Source organism: Microcebus murinus, chromosome 5 (genome assembly GCF_040939455.1).
Source record: "Microcebus murinus isolate Inina chromosome 5, M.murinus_Inina_mat1.0, whole genome shotgun sequence".
Classification (NCBI taxonomy): domain Eukaryota; kingdom Metazoa; phylum Chordata; class Mammalia; order Primates; family Cheirogaleidae; genus Microcebus; species Microcebus murinus.
The window spans coordinates 26,481,385-26,503,333 of NC_134108.1; the positions used below are offsets into that span (position 1 = coordinate 26,481,385).

Sequence of the window (21,949 nt, forward strand, 5' to 3'; positions counted from 1 at the left end):
CATTTAGACTTTATAGGGGGCAGTCAGACATATCTGTTTGCAACTGGGTAACAGCTTTAAAAGAAGGAGGTGTTCTGTTGCTCGTATAACCTCTCTTAAGGAAGAAAAGATTTCCTGGGTGAAATCTAGTCATAAGTCTATGGCCTCATTTTAGCAGGTTTTTCTCTCTGTTCTTTAGTGGTTACATTAGACAGAAAGCTGGCATAATTTGGGGGCAAAGATTTCTTATGAAAACTTTGAAAGAAATGTTCCATTTGTTGTGATAAGCTTTCTGGAAAAGCACATTAATCATGGTAGGACTTAGGAAAAACAGTTAACAGTCACATTTTGAGATTTTAGTTATTTTTTTCAAAATGGACAGATGAATATTAAGGAACAACACTGTAATACATAATTGTTAAATAAATAATTTTGGTAATTTTAAGCCAAAATAAAATTAAAATTAAAAAATTAAGATATTTTAAATAAAATAAAACATTCTACACCCTTAGTAGGTAAAATGGGATAGATTAAGGGGGAAATAAAAGCCAAGTCAATTTGTGTTCACCACCAGGAAATGTGAAATAGATTAGACTAGAGGAACTGTTTATTTCATTGGTTCAGATTTGGAAAAATGCCAGACTCTTTGGAAAATTGTCCTGCTTCTACTTAAAACTGTGACACGGAATTCAGAGTTCTTTGTGACTAACAGAAACCAACTCTGAGTCACCCAGAAGAAATTTGCTGGAAGGGTATCAGCTAACTCAAATAATTAATACATATTTTATTAATGTCACAACTAAAAAAAAAAAAAAACAAACAAAAAAGGAATCAATGCAAAGCCTGGGGATAGGAGTCAATGGAGGCCAAGCAACTAGAACTACAGCCAAACTACAGCCATACCACCAACACACTAGTTAGGGAATCTTGGTTGGCTTTATTTCCTCTCTGAACTGCTTCTCACTACTACTGTTCGGTTCCCAATGCCACTATTCTCAGGGAGTGGGAAGAGTGAGACTCTAAATTCTCACTTAGCTTCGGTTTTTCTAAATAGGAAAACAGTTCAGATGTTGTTCAGTCTAAAAAGACAAACAGACCAAACCAAACAAAACTGGTAGAGTGAGGTAGCTTGCCTTAGTAGTCTAGACTTCCAATTTCATTCTCATCCCTATATTCTTGTCCTTGTCCTTTCAAATATACAGTCTTCTCCAATTCTTTCTTTCAATTATTTCAAACCAAAACAAAAACAGTACCTCTCAGGAAAGAGTTTTATAAACATATTCACCATAAACTGTCAGTGACCTAGAAATTAAAATTAGTTTACTGATTTATGAGGTGTAAAATATTATCTTAGCATTCTTTTTGTTTCTTATTAGTAAGGTTGGTCATTTCTTTACAATTTATGTTCCTTCTAGGGATCATTTTTATTTTTTCAGAAACAGAGTCTTGCTCTGTTGCCCAGGCTGGAGTATAGTGGCATGATCTATTGCAGCCTCCAACTCCTGTGCTCAATTGATCCTCCCACCTAAGCCTCCAAAGTAGCTGGGACTACAGGTGCACACCACCACACATAGCTAATTTTTAAAAAATTTTCTGTAGAGAGAAGGTCTTGCTGTTTCCCAGGCTGTTCTTGAACTCTTGGCCTTAAGCTATCCTCTTGCCTAGGCCTCCCAAAGCATTGGGATTATAGGCCTAAGCAACCTTGTCTGGCCAATATTCTATTTTTATGCAATGTCTATTTGTTAAATAGGCTCTTGATTTTTTTCCTATGCTCTTTTCCTATGATTTTTTTCCTATGCTCTTGATTTTTTTCCTATGCTTTTTTTCCTATGCTTTTTTCCTATGCTCATTTGTATTTTAATAGGAAATAATTTTCAATACAAAGTATAAATCAGTAATGGTGGAATTTCAGGTTTTGAAAATAAGACAATACATTGTACATAAAACATCTAAATTCAAAAACCTCCAACTTTAGACATTGGTAAAGAAAGTTATCACATATCAAATGGACATAGTTCAAGGGAAGTCTGGATCATTTCCATTTATTAAAAGGTTTCTTCCAATGTGTCTCCTCCTTTGTTATTACCACAAGTTATTTGAAATCACAGTCATATTATCTTAGAAAGATGACTTCATTTTCAACACACTTGCAATAGAATTGTAGAGGAAGGTTTAAGATAATATCCCAGCTTTGAAAGCACTCCAGTCATATTTTTTTTTTTTTGGAGACAGTCTCACTCTGTTCCCTGGGCTAGAGTGAGTGCGGTGGTGTCAGCCTAGCTCACAGCAACCTCAAACTCCTGGGCTCAAGTGATCCTCCTGCCTCAGCCTCCAGAGTATCTGGAACTACAGGCATGTGCCACCATGCCTGGCTAATATATATATATATATATATATATATATATATATATATATATATATATGTATTTTAGTTGTCCAGCTAATTTCTTTCTATTTTTTTAGTAGAGACCGGGTCTCACTATTGCTCAGGCTCGTCTCCAACTCCTGAGGCTTAAAGGACCCGCCAGCCTCGGCCTCCCAGAGTGCTAGGATTACAGGCGTGAGCCACCACGCCCTGCCACTCCAGTCATATTTTGGTGTGCTTTGAATAAATGGATGGGAGCTATTAGCCCTGAAGGATTCCCCCCCAAAACATGCAGAATAGCAGGGTTGTATTCAGCCATTAATGGTTAGTTTTTTTCTTTTAATATAGTTCACTTACTCACCAAGAATTTACTGAGCAATCTATTAAATGCTTGGGACCTATCAGTGCACAACATGGGCCAAAGATTTCGACTTCCACATCGTGAGGGAAGTGATGGGCAGACTACAATAAAAGAAAACCTAGGATTGATTCCATGAAAATGAGGTACTTTTCCTAGTTGAACTGTAAATTGGATTGAGGAGAGAATGCCCTAAGCACAGGGTTAAATTCACAGCCAGGGCCCAGTACTAGATTAAACTGACAGAAGACTGGTTTGCTAATTACAACTTTAAAATTCTTCAAGGTAGTTAACGTCCCTAAACATCAAAGTAATAACAGTTTTAGGCCTTAAGGAAGAAGGTGCAGCTCAGATCAGTATTAGTTGAAAATGTGTTAAGGCTCTTATTTGAAATTCTGTTCAAATTAAATGTGATTTATAATTTTGGCGGACCAAGCTATGTAGGTCTGTGTTCCTGGGCCGGCATGAAATCTTTGTTGCAGGCTGAAGGCATAACTGCTCCAGTTCTTTATTTTTATGCTTATGCCAACGTTCTGCTGACGCGCTTAAGTGGAGCTGCTGTAACCACGTCGCAAGGAAAGCAGCATCCTAAAGCGCAAATCTCGCAGACAGCCTAAGCGGCTTCCGACTCCTGCGGCGTGAACTCTGAGTCGATCAGGGGCCACTCAGGAAAGGGATTTAGACCGGGACAATTTTTCAACTAAATGCGTTTGGCACATTTAATAGCAAATCAAAAGCGACACTTCCTAGTCTCCAGCGAGGCGTCCTAGAGGAAGAAATGCAGCGTTTCCGGCAGAGGGAGCCGCGGGTCTACGATCACCGTCGCCTCTTCCCTTCTAAGTGTCGTTTCCTCATTGTGAGATTCTTTTTATTTTTGTCCTGGTTTTAGCCGGCCCCACAGAAAGAATGTCCCAGACGAGCTAACTGCAGTCAAAAGTGCGGACGATGATGAGGTCCAGAGGGGTCCCCTCAAAACGAGGCAATACCCTACCCCACACCCCTGCCAACTTAAGGCCTAGCAAAACACCAGCCCCGCCTTCTACCGCCACCCGGGCCGAGGGGCTCGCTACCGGCGGGAGGGCGGAGCCGCCAATCTTCGCGCGAGACCAACCCAACCACGAGACTTCCCAGAAAGCCTCAGGCAATATCTTGATCACGGCCAGGGAGCCGGTCTAGGGCGGAAGGGTGGGCGGGGCTTGCCCAGATATTTAGCGGCACTAAGGCCACGCCTCCATCGGAAGTGACGGAAACGAGCTAGCGCGTCGAAGATACCTCTATGGTTTTCCTCTCGTTCTCGAGTCGGGAAATGGCCGCTGTGTAGTTACAACGGAGATAAGTCCTGGGAATCGTGTTTGGCGTGTCAGGTAGGCCTTACGCCGCGTTCAAATTACTTAAAGGGCAGTGAATACCGAGGACGGGCCAATATTGTTGACTCTTTTGTGGGTGTTGACGGGTTGGCAGCGATAGGAGAACCCAGGAGACCCTGCGCCGTTATTTATGCGATTTTTCCGTCAGCTTCCCTCAGGTTTTTGAGGCACTGCGGACTGAAAAGGTGGGGGGTTGGGGTGAGCAATGCGAACGGTGTGCGCGCGCGGTTGTGAACCTGGCTCGAGACCCGGAGACCGCGCGGCCTCCTCTGCGCGTGCGCATATCTCCCTCTTCTACCCTTCCCCCATTCCTTCGGTCCGGACCCCTGCGCGCGCCCGACTGAACGCTCTGCGCACGCGCGCTTGTTCCTTTCTCTCTCCCCGCCCACAGCGCCCGCTGCCGCCAGAGGTGCAACTTGTGTCGGCTTCTCATTGGCTGGGAGCGCTACCTTTCTTCCCGGCCGTTTTGGGGCCTTGATAAAATAACTGATCTGCAGAAAAGTGCGTTGGGTAGGTTGACCTCTTCGCGTTGTCTTTAAACTCTGTACCCTTTAAATCCTAAACCGGCTTCGAACTACCCGTCAGTTTTCGCCTCATTTTTGTTACTCGAATTTAGGATCCTGTTATGTCCTGGCACCCGCTTTCTGTCCTTGGTGTTGTAGGAATGTTTTCTCCAGGGTCGACGATCTTGGTCTCCTTGGCAACCCACTGTCTAGAAGCGAACGCGAACTCCTTGTTGTTTTAGTTAGTGCCCAGTCATTGCTTCCTAGCATGAGGATCGGGTTGTAGTCGACGGTCTAAGGCCCTGCCACCCCGAGGCTGAAAGTGGCTGAAAGTGCAGTTCTCGATTAGTCCGAGCGAAGCCATGTCTTTTGAGCAAGTAATTTAGCTTATTAAGTTGTGTCAGAAATGTTTCAGCCATGATAGGTAGACAGCTGGTGGGATAAATGGGATGGGAGTGGTGAATTGAGGTTACGAACTTTGCTCTCATTTTGAATCCATAAATTGTCTTGATTTATCTCTTTCGAATGAAGCAGCAGCAGTACCAGCACTACTTTTCTACATGAAACTTTTTAAAAAGTGTCTTAGAATTGGAAAAAATTAAGACTAACGTTGAAAGTAAATGTGGCTAACATTGATGAAAAAAGATTAAGTGCTTCAGTCTTGTATCCTGTTGTAGCAGAGTCTTAAATTTTTTGGTATTAGAAAGCAAAACAATTTCTTGTTCCTCGTGTGAATTCTCATTCCAGTTTGACTCTAGTTGTTGGAAAAGTTAGGCTACTGTTTAGACAATAAAGAACCTTTACATAGGAAAAATGCTACAAATTTATTTGCATTTTTTTGTGATTCTAAACAATTCAAGGTAAATAATTTGATGGGAGAGGGATTGTGTGTTTAAAGTAGCTCACGCTAATCAATCTAAAACCTGTCTGCTGATGGCTTGTAGCGTCTTGTTTTAGGATTTCACACTTTCACCATTACATGGTGATAAACACCGCAGTCTCCCTTCATTTCGATAATTAAAATGGTAACAAAGGAGATGTTAGCTCGAGGCCATTCTTGACTTTGAAGAATAGTATTTTAGGACTTGGTGACAGATCTGTAAAAAGTACTACCCACTGGCAGGCTCAGGTCTAGTTGAATTTATTAAACAACTTTTGTGGGCAGCAAGCTGTATTAGGTTAACTGTGTAATGAGAAGACTTGTAAAGATGGAGAAAGTTTTCTCAGTTCTTTTAGAGTGTAGATTGGGGAGTTTCCAGCAACTACAATCACTGTGTAATTTACAGTGATTTGTTGTTTAACAAGTGAGTAGATAAGGGAATCAAGAGTACCAACATCTCCCGGTAGTAAGTATAAATATATTTAGATTGTACTTGTAGGATATGAATTTATTTAAACCAGAGAGTGGTACCTGGTCTAGAATGCAGGTATTCTGATTCTTAGTTCTGCACTCCTTTTAGCAAAAACAACTGGACTAAGAATGTTTTGTGACTAAACTTTTTTTCTTCTTTTTTTTTTTAAAGCTTTTAATTATGGAAATTTTCTCAGGCACAAAAGTAGAATAGTTTAGTGAACTCCTGCCATGTTCTCATCATCTAGGTTTGATTACCAGCGTTGTACCAATCTTGTTTATTATTTTTTTTAAAGAGATGTCATTTCACTATGTTGCCTAAACTGAACTCTTGGGCCCAAGTGATCCTCTGGCCTTAGCCTCCTCAGTAGCTGGGAGTGCAGGTGTGTGCCACTGGCCTGGCTTTCAGAGTATTTTAAAGCCAAATTCCAGACATTTTAATAAGCATTTCTGGAAAGATTTTTATATGATGCTGATTAATGCTGTATCAGAGTAACATTCCATACAAGAATCATTTGAAGTGAACTTAGACTGCCACAAACAAGGTTTATCAATAATAAGCTGCTGCTAGGGTGCATGCCATGTGTCAGACATTAATTAAGCTGTTTACATTCATTAGTTCACTTAACCTTAAACCTCTAAATACCATCAGTAGCCTTATTTTACATATGTAGAAATTGAAGCTGAACTTGTCTAGTGTTGGGCAGCTAGTTAATGGTTGAGCCAAGACTTTTGTCTACTGGAATAATAGTCATGAACTATTGTTTTTAGAATTTTAAAAGCTGTGAATAATTTGTTTACAACAATTTGGTGACCAAACTTTTGAGTCTGCTAAAATGAAGCCTTGGTTCAGGTATACTTGAAGTGGTAACCTTAAAGCATCCATTTTGGGCCAGGCACAGTAGCTCATGTTTGTAATCCCAGCACTTTGGGACAGCCTGAGCAGTGGAATCACTTGAGGCCAGGAGTTGGAGACCAGCCTGGGCAACATAGACCCTGTCTCTGAAAATAATTTAGAAAACAGTTTAGCCAGGCATGGTGGTGGGTGCCTGTCATCCTATCTACTTGGAAGGCTGAGCCAGGAGGATCATTTGAGCCCAAGAGTTAGTGAGCTATGACTGATCGTGCCACTGCACTCCAGCTTGGGTAAGCAAGCAGGACCCTGTATCTTTAAAAAGAAAAAATCCATTTTGGGTGGCTTTATCTCTATTTTGTTGGGACTAGTTTCTTTGCTTTGATCAGTTGTTTTCTAGCTGGTCATTATGTATTATACCATAAAACATAGTGTATCCATTAAGATATTTTAAAACTTTATTTAAAAAAATAAAGCTTGATTTATTAGTGTGTTCCTTGTTGGTTGGTGAATCGACTGCATAAAGGTATATATGAGGCAATTTATTCCCTATTTAGAAGTGGAATCTGTTAGTAAGTGATCTTGGTTATGATAAAGGGAAGATTAATTTGGCATTTTTGAATTCCATGTTTGGGTTTTGACCCAGTCAGGTACATATTTGGGTGTTGGGAGAGAGCACAGGAGTTGGAGTTAGGAGATATCAGTCAAATTTTGGATGAAACATTTACACTCTTTGGGCATAAAGAGGGCAAGCACATCTCGTTTTCTTCCTCCTACTTGGTGCTTCTCCCACATGCTTAATCCAAAACCTAAGGCCACTATTGATTTTTCTTTTTTCCTCTCTGTGCTTCACACCACTAGCAATCTATAAGCAAGTCATGTTTACTGTACTTACAAACCAGATCCTGTATTTGCCTTTTTTTTTTCATTGCTGTTTATCTTCTGCATCAGCCATCTTAAACGTAAATCAGACGGTGTGACTCCCGTGAGCAAATCCTTCCAGAATTTCCCATTAGAGTAAAATCTAGACTCCTTATTCTGTCATACTTAACTCTGGTCTATTCCTTCTGCTTCTGCTTCATCTCAGCTTCTACTTCATCTCATATTCTAAACTTCTTGATCACAGTGCAAGTGGTTCTCTTGCCTCAGCCTCCTGAATATCTAGGACTACAGGTGTGAGCCACCACACCTGGCTAACATTTAAAATTTTTCGTAGAGGTGGGGTCTCACTATGTTGCCCAGATCAGTATCCAACTCCTGGCCTCAAGCAATCCTCCTGCCTCAGTTTCCCAAAGTGCTGGGATAACAGGTGCTACCCGCCATGCTGCACAGTTTTTGACGCATCGCGTTAGGTGTTTATTTACTATTAATATTTGTTGCTAATATCTGTTCTGTATGGTTTTTGGAGGGCAAGACTTCTTACATAGGCATGTCTCCTATTACCTAGCATAGTGCTTTATATATAGACTTTCTTTTTTTAAAAAAAATTAGGTGAGCTGGTCATAGTCTTTGATACTGACTAACGTGTATCACATTTTACATATCATTTGGGTTCTCTTGGTGTGGATACTTGTGAATAAGAATATATACCCATTGCTCTAACAGCGTACATTTCTTCTTCCCTCAGTTTTTCATTTCTAGTGTATATTTTCATGGAACTTCAAAAAAATCATGACTTGGAGGTAAAGAGATGTGGCAGTTGATTATTATCTGGATATACAGAAATAATTAGCCTTTGGAATTTTTAAGGGGAATTGTTAGCTAAAATGAGCCTTGTATTGTTTCCAGCAGTGAATCAGTAGTAGTGACTTCTAGGTCAGAATAAAGTTTCATAACGCTGCACCAGTTTAGAAGATTGGCATTTTTTCTCTGCCCACTTGGGGATTTTGATATTTTAAAAACTAAACTTGTATGCCCTTAGAAATCCTTTTTTTTCTGTACCTTAGACTTACTTGGCTTTTCCTTTTTCTTTTTTTTGCTACTTTTTATTATGTTTCCCTTATTACTAGATTCTATTCCTCTAACCTGAACCTCAAGTCCTTTTTATTTTTTTGAGTCCTTTTTCTAACCCAAATCTCAAGTCTTATTTATTTATTTATTTTTTTTTTGAGATGAAGTCTCACTGTGTCACTTTGGGTAGAGTGCAGTGGCATCATCACAGTGCACTGCAGCCTCAAACTCCTGGGCTCAAGCGACCCTGTTGCTCCAGCCTCCTGGAGTAGCTGGGACTACAGGAGCGTGCCAGGACTAATTTTTCTGTTTTTTAATAGAGATGGGGTCTCACTCTTGTTCAGGCTGGTCTTGAACTCCTGAGCTCAAGCAATACTCCTGCCTCAGCCTCCCAACTCAAGTCTTTTTTAATCTCCCCTGTTGTAGGGCCATGGGTATTTAGGGGATACTATTCTTTACTTACCAATTTAATCTTATTTCTTCTTTATATTTCCAATCTTACTTCATTTTTAAAAATTGGATCTTGGTAACATTCATGGATTTTCATTTTAATGTATGTTTTTTCATTTAAACTTGTTTATGAATTCTTTGAGTGCTGGTATATATTAATATTGTATTTAGTTTCTACTCTCCTGGTGGTTTTGGACTATCCTTTGCACATAATTGATAGTGAATATTTGAGAGGCTAACCTTTTTGCTATTGCTATTTAATATTGTGCAAATTTAAATTTGCATAGTAATAAGTTGGCTTTCCATAGGTATTTGTTTCATTGCGGACCTTTTATTTGAATGTACATGTCTCAAAATGCTTTTAGGCACAAAGTTTAGAGTTAACTGTGAATTTTTAAAAATCACTTTTAAATGAAACTTAATGAAAGTTATATGAGTGCCAAGAGAGAATAAGTAGCTAGCAGAGCATTAAAGTGAACTATTATATTTTAGGTGTTAAAAACTAGAACATGAATGTGTTAGCTACAGGATACATATTTTCTTTTCTTTTTGAGATGGGGTCTCACTGTGTTGCCCATGCTGGAGTGTGATGGCTATTTACAGGCGTGATTATTGCATACTGCAGCCTCATACTCCTGGGCTCAAAACATTACTCTCATTTCAGACTCCCAAATAGTTGAAACTTCAGTCTTGGGCCACAGGGCCTAGCCACATGATATGTTTTTTTTTTTTTTTTTTGAGACAGAGTCTCGCTTTCTTGCCTAGGCTAGAGTGAGTGCCATGGCGTCAGCCTAGCTCACAGCAACCTCAAACTCCTGGGCTCAAGCGATCCTCCTGCCTCAGCCTCCCGAGTAGCTGGGACTACAGGCATGTGCCACCATACCTGGCTGATTTGATATGTTTTGATTATACCGAAGTGGGGTTATGTTAGCTATTACTTTGGAATTTGCTGATGAAATGACAGCATATCTTATGTTTTCTAAAGCCCAAATTACTCAAATTAGAATTCAGATACTAAAAAGTTTAAGATGCTGTCAGTTTCATGATGCACTACTGCATTGTGATTAAAAAGAAAAATTGAGTTATAAGCTTTTATTGTTAAAAGTTTACTATTTCCTAAATCAGTTTTCTCTTCCTTGAAATTAAAAGTGCTTTTAATAGCTTCATTACTTGCCCAATATATACATTGTAAATAGTGGGTATTTAATTTACCATGAATCAAATTCATATTTTTTATCTTTGCTAGGAATTTGAATTTAGAGTTTAATTTCTCAGAACATTCTCTTCAGGAAGAATCTTACAGTTTCTCAAAGACTTCACTTCTTAATCCTGCATATACCCAAGGTAAATGGCATTCATTTTTCTAGCTTTCAGTTTGGACTTAATTTGAGAAAATGTGACCACTGAAATGATGATTCAGTTGGAATGATTAAAAGTGATGTGGTCTGAGGCTTTTTTTGTTTGTTTTTTTATTGGTGGCTCGGGTGAAGTAAGTCATATGCTAAGTTTTAGGAAAAGAATTCTTTTATTTTTCCTGCTTTTAGGTTGTATATCTGCTTCTACTTCTATAAACACATCTACCAAAAGATTTAGGACATATACAAAACTATTTAAAAATAAACAAAGAACCCTGCTACTTAATCCGTCTTCCCTAAGGTAAACAAAAGGAGTTTCATAACTTAATTTTCCCCCCTACTTTGGTGTTAAGGTAATTCAAATTGAGTGCTTTTTATGTGCCAAACATTATATTAAATGAATTACATGTATCAATTCAGTCCACTACAATTCTGTGAAAGTATGTACTGTCAACTTTCTTCATTTTATAGTTTAGGAAACTGAGGCTCAGAGACATGAAGGAATTTGCCCAGTGTCTCACAACCAAGGAAGTTTCTTAACCTGGATTTGAATCCAGGTAGTCTAAATGCAGAGGCTATATTCTTAGCCTCTTTTTTCCAAGTACATTTTTGCAGGAGGACAGAAAAAAACATATTCAAGTTTATTTTGGATTGCTAACTATTTGATAGGTATGCTTTTTTACCACACATTTTGAAGTTTTGGGTGTGGCTATCAAAAAACAAAGCAAAACTCAAACCTTTAAGAATAAATTTACTGCTTTAAAAATTACCCAGGTTCTGGGGAATGCATTCATTCAACAATTACCTATTGGGCTCATATGCTACATCCTGAGGACTGGAAAAGCCTATCAGATTCCTGATTCATTTAATAGAAATTGTCATCCAAAAAGCCTCAACAACTAAGAACCGAGATTCTAGAGATATATGCACAGCATAGTACCTCTAGCTCTTAATGTTTCTTTTACTTACTGATTAATACAACGAAAATAAATTTTGCCTTATTGCTGGGATTGCAAATCATTTGCAGCTCTGGTTTCTTCTTTTGGTGTGTCCGATTATCTCATAGTGGGATAGTATCAATTTATTGGATTAAATCTGATCATAATGAATATAAATTACATATTTATGTTCTTTAAAAAGTTTGGGAGGGGCAGTATTTTGAATTCAAATAGCAATAGAGTGTCACAATTCCCAATCGTCCATCTACCTTATTTTACAGACTGTAAATGTGATTTTTACTTATTTCATTATGTTGTCAAATAAAATGACAAAATTTGCTAAACCAAATTTGTCTTGTGTTCTACCAGGTATCACCTCCCTGTGTTAATGCTAAACTTACTTCATATGTGTGGTGGAATTCTTACTCTACCTTTTTGAACCCTGAACCTATATTTTACTTCTGTCTTTGTGTATTTCTTACTCACTTGGGATTGAGAAGAAGAGTAAGAGTAGAAGACAAAGGTGATAGTCTGTCTATTAGAGGATAGTTATGTTTTGTTTTTGAAATAAATCTCTATCTCAAACATCTTGAACTTGTTATTTACGTTCTTTGAGGAGGAAGTATGCATACATTTTCATTGCTGCTTCTGAAAAGATTCAACTCATCGCCAAATACTCTTATTATACTGAGCAAAGTATGAATAGGTAAAATAAGTGCCTTCAAAGATACTTGGTTGTAGGAGATATGATTTAAATGTATGAGAATTGCAGGCTGTTAGTAGTAAGTTGATTTTTATAGAAACGATTACTTTGAGTGAGTGGAAATTTGGAAATAGTTGTGTATAGTAAACATTAGCTTGGGAGGCTAAGACTGTATAGTCTCACAAATCATTGAAAAGTTGAAAATGTGACATTTGGTTTGTACTTGCAGTGATTTGCTATACATGTATGTTTTTTTCAATTCTGTGAAGAGTAGGTCTGATAAATCAGTTCTAACAGTCATTGATTTCTGTACCCAGTGAGGTCTGATTATAACATTAGATACCATGTAGTGTTTAGAAAAGTGCCCAGGCTTTTTTTTTTTTTTTTTTTTTTTTTTTTTTAATAGTTCTAACATCTCTTTCTTGCAGTAATCTCTCCAATTTCTTTATCTTTTATCCTTTTTTGTCTGCTTACCAGAAAGCTACAGGGTGAAGTAGGCATTATCACATAAGTCCACTCTTATTCTGAAGTCAGGACTACTGAGAGGAGAGCCATGGCTCCAGCTATTCAGAGACTTAGTTGACCTTTATTCTACTAGGAGACTATTTAGTATCACTCCACACAGTATTGTGTATATGGAGTGGTCAGTTTAGTCCCATTTCAAGGCCATAAAGTACTATGGTGACAGTCTGGTAGGTTTATTTTTCTTCAGTATTGTGCCACTTGTATTTTCTTTATTTCAGGTTCCTTATCTGTAATACTCTGATATTATTTATCTTTTTTACAGGAGAGGTAGGCATTTGTATTGGGCATGGAATAACATCTAACATGCTGCTGCAGTCTGATATCATTGCTCTTTCTGGCTTCTGCAGGGGCTGCCTTTTGGGATTGAGGCACATAGGTGGGGCAGTCCATAGAAATCTTCTGTTGTGTCTTCAGCATGCAATACCTGTCATGCAGGTGAAAACAGTTGTAGTCAGGGATAATTGACTTGTTTTCTAAATGCTCATTAGAAAGAGTGATAATGATGAATAATATACTTTGAGAAACTTTAAAAATTCAATTTGTATCTGATAATAAGTAAATAATGTGAAACTTCAATCATATTCTGATTTTAACCTTTTTTGCTCTTTCATTTGACTAGGAGAAGGGAAATGGGTCGCTCCAATTCTAGATCACATTCTTCAAGATCAAAGTCGAGATCACAGTCTAGTTCTCGATCAAGATCAAGATCACATTCTAGAAAGAAGCGATACAGGTGAATTAATGTGCTTTTAATTCTTTTAATAATGATAATATCAGCTAATATTTGTTGAGTATTTATTATATACGGACACAGTGCTAAACCTATTAATATGTTTTATTCTCAAAGAACCCTGTGAAATGGGCCAGCCATGGTGGTTCAGGCCTGTAATCTCTGCACTTTGGGAGGCTGATATTCAGAGGATTGTTTGAGGCCAGAAGTTTGAGACCAGCCAGGGCAGTGTAGGGAGACCTTGCCTCTACAAAGAAATTTAAAAAATTAACTGGGTGCCTGTAGTCCTAGTTACTCAGGAGACTGATGTGGGAAGATCATTTGAGCCCAGGATTTCAAGGCTGCAGTGAGCTGTGATCATGCCACTGCATTCCAACCTGGGCAACAGTGATACTCTGACCCTGTCTCAAAAACAAACAAAAAAAAACCCCCACCCCTGTGAAATGGATCTATTATCCTTATTTTAAGAGTTAGAGAATTGAGAATCTTCCAAGTTACAAGCTAGTAAATAGCAGAGCATGGATTGAAATAGTCTGACTCTAGATCTCAAATTTTTCTGTACCATGCTAAAATATGGTGGATTTCTTTGTATTTACCTATAATGTCAAGAGATAAATTAGAGAACATAAGAATTATTTGATCCTCATTAGTATAGTGGTAAGACAAAATTATTTGACAGTAAATGATCTCTGCATATTTTATAGTTTCTCAATTTTGACTCTGATTCTTTGAATTCTAACGAAAGAATAATTTCATTTTTTTGTTTAAAATGATTAACCTGTTATTTTTTTCAAATATTAATATATACTTAGCATAGAAAATAGAAACCAGAAGTTGAAAATGAAAGAGACTGTAATCTCATTAAGAATTAATAACTAGCCGGGCATGGTGGTGCATGCCTGTATGAAGTCTCAGCTACTCAGAAGGCTGAGGCAAGAAGATCATTTGAGCCCAGGAGTTTTAGGCTGCAGTGAGCTATGAATCCCACCACTGTGTTCCAGCCTGGGCGAGACTCTGTCTCTGACCCCCCCTCCAAATTAATACTAGTTAATTTTTTTCTAGGTCAAACTTTATATTATATATATATTTAGTCAATGGTATCTCACTGATACAGTTTTGTGGAATCTTCCTCCCATTTAAACTGTACATGATGGTATGCCATTAAATATTGTTTTATGCTATCACTTTTAAGTGTCTGCATAGATGTACTATAACTTGTTAATATGCCCTATTGTTGGATGCATCAGTTCCCCCCCCCCCTTTTTTGTGCCTTTATTCCTAAGGTCTTTAATTTATCTCTCAATATTTACATTAGAAGTGAGGCTCTTTGATTGGAAACAGTAAATGTTTATACAAATGAATTTTTAGAAAATGTATATTTTTATTTTATAATTTATTTACATGTTATATTCATCTGGAAGTATTTAGAACAGTAGGATGGAATACTTTATTTTTCTTGCAGTGATTATTTATTTCATTTTTAGTTCTAGGTCTCGTTCCAGAACATATTCAAGATCTCGTAGTAGAGATCGTATGTATTCTAGAGATTATCGACGAGATTACAGAAATAATAGAGGAATGAGACGACCTTATGGGTACAGAGGAAGGGGTAGAGGGTATTATCAAGGAGGAGGAGGTAGATATCATCGAGGTGGTTATAGACCTGTCTGGAATAGAAGGCACTCTAGGAGTCCTAGACGAGGTCGTTCACGTTCCAGAAGTCCAAAAAGAAGATCCGTTTCTTCTCAAAGATCCCGAAGCAGATCTCGCCGGTCATACAGATCCTCTAGGTCTCCAAGATCATCCTCTTCTCGTTCCTCATCCCCATATAGCAAATCTCCTGTCTCTAAAAGACGAGGGTCTCAGGAAAAGCAAACCAAAAAAGCTGAAGGGGAACCCCAAGAAGAGAGTCCTTTGAAAAGTAAATCACAGGAGGAACCGAAGGATACATTTGAACATGACCCATCTGAATCTATTGATGAATTTAATAAGTCATCAGCCACATCTGGCGATATTTGGCCTGGCCTTTCAGCTTATGATAATAGTCCCAGATCACCACACAGTCCTTCACCTGTTGCTACACCACCTAGTCAGAGTTCATCTTGTTCTGATGCCCCCATGCTCAGTACAGTACACTCTGCAAAAAATACCCCTTCTCAGCATTCACATTCCATTCAGCATAGTCCTGAAAGGTCTGGGTCTGGTTCTGTTGGAAATGGATCTAGTCGATATAGTCCTTCTCAGAATAGTCCAATTCATCATATCCCTTCACGAAGAAGCCCTGCAAAGACAATCACGCCACAGAATGCGCCAAGAGATGAGACTAGGGGACGTTCTTCATTTTATCCTGATGGTGGAGATCAGGAAACTGCAAAGACTGGAAAGTTCTTAAAAAGGTAAAAACTAAAGTAGAGAATTTAGATTATAATATTGTTTTTGTTCTTTGAATTCTATTTGGAATTTTAAGATGTAAAATTGTGATAATGTATTTAGCTGTTTTTTTACTCATGACTTTCTTCATTATAATCTAGATTGCTTTTACTTATATTTGATTTGGTAACTTGAAAAGTAATTTATATTCCTTTTTAATTTTATCCATTTTTACTCTAGAATTAAAAATATAGATGGGAAATTGAATAGCTTAAAGCATAACCAATAATACATTTTGTCAATAACTGTAAGAACTTTTAGAAATTAATTTTGTAAGTGTCAAGCATTGAAAGCTTGCTTTGTTCTTTTCACCATTAGTGTGCCATATATAAATAATGCAGTTGTATTGCATGTTCTTAATTGTGTGGCATTATAAACAGTGCAGTTGTCTATATTTAATAATTTCTACTTGACTATAGAAAAGATAATAGTATTTCTAATGACTAGGGACATTTTAAACAGCTAATTTATTAAAATTCTTCAAGTGTTGTTGAGAGTTGCTAATAATGAAAATTGGTTGCTTAATGTACTGTGATTGACTTAAAAGTGAGAAAATAGAGCAAGCATGCTATTTATGGTATGGCACTCTATACCCTAGAATTTATTATTGAACTGATACTTAGTTCTACTTAATATTGCCAAAAATTATTTTCTAGAACAAAGTATGTATGAGCTATTTTGTGGTTCAGATAATGAATATTAAATACTCTCAACTGCATTGAAGCCCACTTATATGAGCTCTTATTTATATTAATAGATAAGTGAAATAGTCTGAAAGTTTGAGTATAAGTTGAATTCTTATGTGTATTATCTATTAGTGGTTCTTAGCTGCAAAAATTAAACTTAGGCTGTTTCTAGAAATTTGAATTTGTTCAGGCAGAATTGTGGAGTATGACTAAATAGGACAAGTTCCTGAGGGTGGTTTTACTTTTTATTCTTTAGGAAGTCTAGTATGTAAGTTTATTAAAAAAATCAGTACGTGAGTTCTATATGGATACTTTCAATGATTTTTAAAAGTGAATTTTGAGAATGTACTTTTCAGTAGGGTTATTTTTTTTTTCATTGCTGGTCCTGTGGTATTGGGCAACACATTTAAATATGCAAATGATCCACAATGACTGCAATCCAGAGTTACTATCCTCTTCTTTGCTTATTCACAGGTTCACAGATGAAGAGTCTAGAGTATTCCTGCTTGATAGGGGTAATAACAGGGATAAAGAGGCTCCAAAGGAGAAAGGATCAGAGAAAGGGAGGGCAGAGGGAGAATGGGAAGATCAGGAAGCTCTAGATTACTTCAGTGATAAAGAGTCTGGAAAACAAAAGTTTAATGATTCAGAAGGGGATGACACAGAGGAAACAGAGGATTATAGACAATTCAGGAAGTCAGTCCTCGCAGATCAGGGTAAAAGTTTTGCTACGGCATCTCACCGGAATACAGAGGAGGAAGGACTCAAGTACAAGTCAAAAGTTTCACTGAAAGGCAATAGAGAAAGTGATGGATTTAGAGAAGAAAAAAATTACAAACTTAAAGAGACTGGATACGTAGTGGAAAGGCCTAGCTCTACAAAAGATAAGCACAAGGAAGAAGACAAAAATTCTGAAAGAATAACAGTAAAGAAAGAAACTCAGTCACCTGAGCAGGTAAAGTCTGAAAAGCTCAAAGACCTCTTTGATTACAGTCCCCCTCTACACAAGAATCTGGATGCACGAGAAAAGTCTACCTTCAGAGAGGAGAGCCCACTTAGGATCAAAATGATAGCCAGTGATTCCCATCGTCCTGAAGTCAAACTCAAAATGGCACCTGTTCCTCTTGATGATTCTAACAGGTAATTCCACACTGATGCCCAGTAAGTTAATCTATGGGTAGTTAGTTAATATTCCAGTTAATTATCTTATTTTCTGAACATACTATTTTCATATTCAAACCAGTGGTATATTTTGTTTGTGTGTGTGTTATCCATATGTTCCAGACCTGCTTCCTTGACTAAAGACAGGCTACTTGCTAGTACACTTGTCCATTCTGTCAAGAAGGAGCAAGAATTCCGATCCATCTTTGACCACATTAAGTTGCCACAAGCCAGCAAAAGCACTTCAGAGTCATTTATTCAACACATTGTGTCCTTGGTTCATCATGTTAAAGGTATGTTTAATATGTTTAGTATTTTGAAGGAAATTTATCTTGCATGCAGATAAACAAATGAGTAGTTATACTTAATAATTAACGTACTTCAGAGCTAGTAGGTATATATCAATACTATTAAAAATTTAGAAAAACTGTTTCGTGAAAGAGACTCCAGTCTTGCTAGCTTTGAGACTTGAGGAGTTGTTTAATAAAAAGTGATTATAATGCTAGAGTTAAAACATACTCTAAAGTATATCATGATAAAACATAATATATAGATTTGTTTAAAGTGTTTTGTAAAGTGTTTTTAAAATGCGTCACTGTGTATTTGAAGTGTAGAATGCTTACAGATTATTTTTCATTGTATGCCTATAACTTGTGGTTAATGTACTCTTGGCACATATTTATAACAAAGTGAAGGCAGTGTTGTTACTGAATATTATTTACTAAAAATTTCTTTTCATCTTTCAAAAGAAATGTGAAACTGGTGGAAAAACAATATTAACTTTCTATCTTTTTGTGCTAAATTTGTTACAAAATTTTTAAAGTGGTGATGAATAAACCAGAAGAAAATTTAGTCAGGATTTTTAAAGGGGAAAAAAGTTTAAGAAATTTAAAAGTATATTAGCTAAGTAGTGATTACATGGGTAGTGACTAATTAATACAATAATTATGATATTTCATTAGGTCCTAAAAATAAGGATGTTTATTTTAGCTAAAGTAATGATTTTTTCTTTTCACTAGTATTTAATTGTAGTTTCAAAGTTGCTGATAGTTTTCAAAGGTTTTAGGGTGAATGACTTTTTTGGGCAGTTAGATAAAATTTTGCTTTTATAATTTTGTTTTTGTGCTTAAAAGGCAGCTTACTATGAAACAGGTTCTTTCCCAGGAACCTCCGTGGCTGTTGGTCTTAAAAGCCTCCTCCATCCTTTTTAAAAGTTTGTGTTTTGACATGAGAACAACTCTGTAATAAACTTGTCACCAGCAATTCTTTGTGCACTTGATATTTCAAAATAGCAAATAGTTAACGGATTTCTTTTTGGCTGTAATAATTTAAACATGATAATAAAAGAGTTTTGCTATTTGGCTATAAGTAGGTTTGTGAACCAGTTTATGACCATACTATTGTGGTACATAAAATATGAAACATTAATAATTTTTAAATTTTTTCACCTTTTTTTGACCTGTCTCCACATTTTATAATTTATTGCTGAATTTTGAGATCAGGTTTTGATACATTTTTTTACTTTTTCATTTTCTTTTTCTTTTTTAAAAAGAACTGTAGTTATGTTTCATAATTGGTATTATGCAACCGATCTGAACAGCTCTTTCTTTATATAGAGCTGAAAATGCCCAGTGATGTTTTCTTTTTCATTGTAACTAGGTCCTGGAATATGTTTTGAAATGGCAAAATCCATGTTTCAAAGTAAAATAGCTGTTGAAAGATACAGGCAAAGTTGAACCTTCTGTCTTCCTGGCAAAAATGGCATAAAAACTGAGTTGCTAGCTCAAATTCCTGGGTTTCATGGAATTATGATTGAGGCACTACCCTTGTAGTGGCCGTTTCAAGTTTTAATGATTGGTTATGAGACATGTGCTGGATATTGGGCGGTAAGTTGACACAGATGTATGTTGACCTGTTAAGCAGATAGCTTGCTTCATAATGTAACATTTCATAGCTCATGACTTTATACGTCTGTTTTACATTTACAGCATATCTTAAACTGGTTTAAAAACTAATCAGTATTGATATTACTAATTTTAAAATTGTTTAAAGAAAGACAAGACAACAATATCAACTGTGCTGTCAGGTTTGCCAAGACGCCAGATTTTTGGAGTAATTAGTGAATGTTAATGAATTTAAAAATAATTTTTCTAGTTGAATGATAGATAGTATTTATTTTTTTCTTGAATCCATTTCTGTTGATATGTCAACATAGCTCTCAATGAAATTTATTTATTCAAACCAGCTTTGTAGTAATTCCATATTTGTTAATTTTTGTTTTCTGCAAACGGTCATTTGAAGTAACGTCATTGGTTCATATTGGCAAGGTATGAGGACATCCACATAGTATTTCTTTTTGTTCTGTTTGAGGAAGTAGTGCACTAGTGAAATGAAATTAGTGACTCCTGATTTTAATCTATTAATCGTTCTTGGATTATACGTAGTATTGACAGGGACTTGTGAGAAATTTTGCGATTTCTTACCTGTGAGGTATAAGAAGTTAAAAGGGAAAGAGTAGGAGTTCTTTGTAACACTTGATTCTTTTTTGCTAGGTTTCTTGAATATTTTTAATTTCTTTTCACCTGCTACATGCCCTTCTGTCACAAATGAAAATCCCTGTTAAAGTAAAGATAACTAACTGGACAGTATTTCTCCTAAATCAACAGAGCAATACTTCAAATCACCTGCAATGACCCTAAACGAGCGGTTCACTTCGTATCAGAAAGCCACTGAAGAACATAGTACCCGGCAAAAGAGTCCTGAGATACACAGGTATGTGTACTATTGACTTAATATGTAAAAATGTTGTTTTGATAGGAAGACATATGAAACAGGATTATATTGGAAGTTTGCTATCATCATGATACAAATAAAAACTTCAGTTTTATGCCTCGTTTATACTTTGAATAAATATATTTCTAAGTTTTGAAAATTTTATAATTTAGTTTTTAGTTTACTTGGTTTACACTGGTTGTTAAAACTTAAAATACTCTTACCACTCTGTAGTATGGAGTTAAATAATTATCAGTTCATTTGGTATTTGGTGGGGATAGATGCCTAGAGTAATCTTTGAATTTACTTCTGCTAGGTTTGTGAAATAAAAATGCCTGATGAGAGGTAGAACTGTTTTTCATGAAAAGAACATAAACATGGAAGTCAGACAATTGTGTTGAAATCCTGACTTTGTCACTTCATTCCATTGTGATGAACAGGTTATTTAATATCTGGATATGTTTTTTCATCTACAAAATAAAGATAATCCCACTTTGCCAGGGTAGTGGTGAAAGTGATATTGGCTATAAAGTGTCTCACGTAATACTTAGCACACATCACATAGTTGGTATGGTTTTGGTCAGAACTGATAAAAAGCACTAGGAAGTTGCAATTCATACTAGGTTAAAAAAGAAAGGCACAGAATGAAACCAGAGGTACACCGAATATGTAAAAATACTGAAGACTGTTTAGGAGTAAATAATCCTATTCATGTGTGTTCATTGAAGATGTTTTGATGTATTGCATGATGATTGACATTTAATATTCAACTTTAATCAAAACACTTTTTTTTGTATGTATCTTTTTCTATTTTCTTTTTTTTTTAGAGGCAGGGTCTTGCTCTCTTGTTCAGGCTATAGTGCAGTGCTGGATTGTAGCACACCGCAGCCTTGAACTTCTGGGCTTAAACAATCCTCCTGTCTCAGCCTCCTTAGTAGAGTAGCTAGGACTATAGTCATGAGCCACTGCACCTGGTTAGTTTTTCTTATTTTTTTGGTAGAGGCAAGTTTTTGCTATATTGCCCAGGCTGCTCTTGAACTTGTGGTCTCAAGTGATCCTCCTGCCTTAGCCTCCCAAAGTGCTGGGATTATAGGTGTGAGCCACTGCGCCTGTTTTGATTTTCTTTTCCTTTCCTCCTCCTCCTCCTTTTTCTCTGTCTTCTCTTCCTCTTCTTCTTTTTTTTTTTTTTGAGACAGTCTCCAGCCCAGGCTGGAGTGCAGTAGTGTCATCATAGCTCACAGCAACCTCAAACTCCTGGGCTCAAGCAATCCTCCTGCTTCCGCCTCCCAAGTAACTGGGACTATAGGTGTGCACCACCACACCTGGTTAATTTTTTCTATTTTTGGTAGAGACGGGGTCTCGCTCTTGCTCAGGCTGGTGTCGAACTCTTGACTTCAAGCAACCCTCTCACCTTGGCTTCCCAGAGTGCTAGGATTACAGTTGTGAGCCACATCTTTCTATTTTTGATGGCTA

The 21,949-nt window shown here is 36.9% G+C and overlaps 1 protein-coding gene across 9 annotated transcripts in view; it reads left to right on the forward strand.

The window, feature by feature from the left end:
• Positions 1 to 3,869: 3,869 nt before the first annotated feature.
• The window catches only part of BCLAF1 (BCL2 associated transcription factor 1), a 31,882-nt gene continuing 13,802 nt past the window's right edge, over positions 3,870 to 21,949 (forward strand). For 3 of the 9 annotated variants that reach the window (XR_001147546.3, XR_001147547.3, XM_012739454.3), the window contains exons 1-7: positions 3,873 to 4,066; positions 10,423 to 10,520; positions 13,317 to 13,430; positions 14,912 to 15,823; positions 17,018 to 17,683; positions 17,828 to 17,997; positions 20,371 to 20,476. Coding sequence is in view for 7 of the 9 variants with exons in the window: in XM_012739454.3 (XP_012594908.1) it covers positions 13,327 to 13,430; positions 14,912 to 15,823; positions 17,018 to 17,683; positions 17,828 to 17,997; positions 20,371 to 20,476 (1,958 nt within the window). In the remaining 2 variants the exon portion in view is untranslated. The other 6 variants (XM_012739460.3, XM_076002929.1, XM_076002928.1 and 3 more) reach the window with 6 other exon arrangements.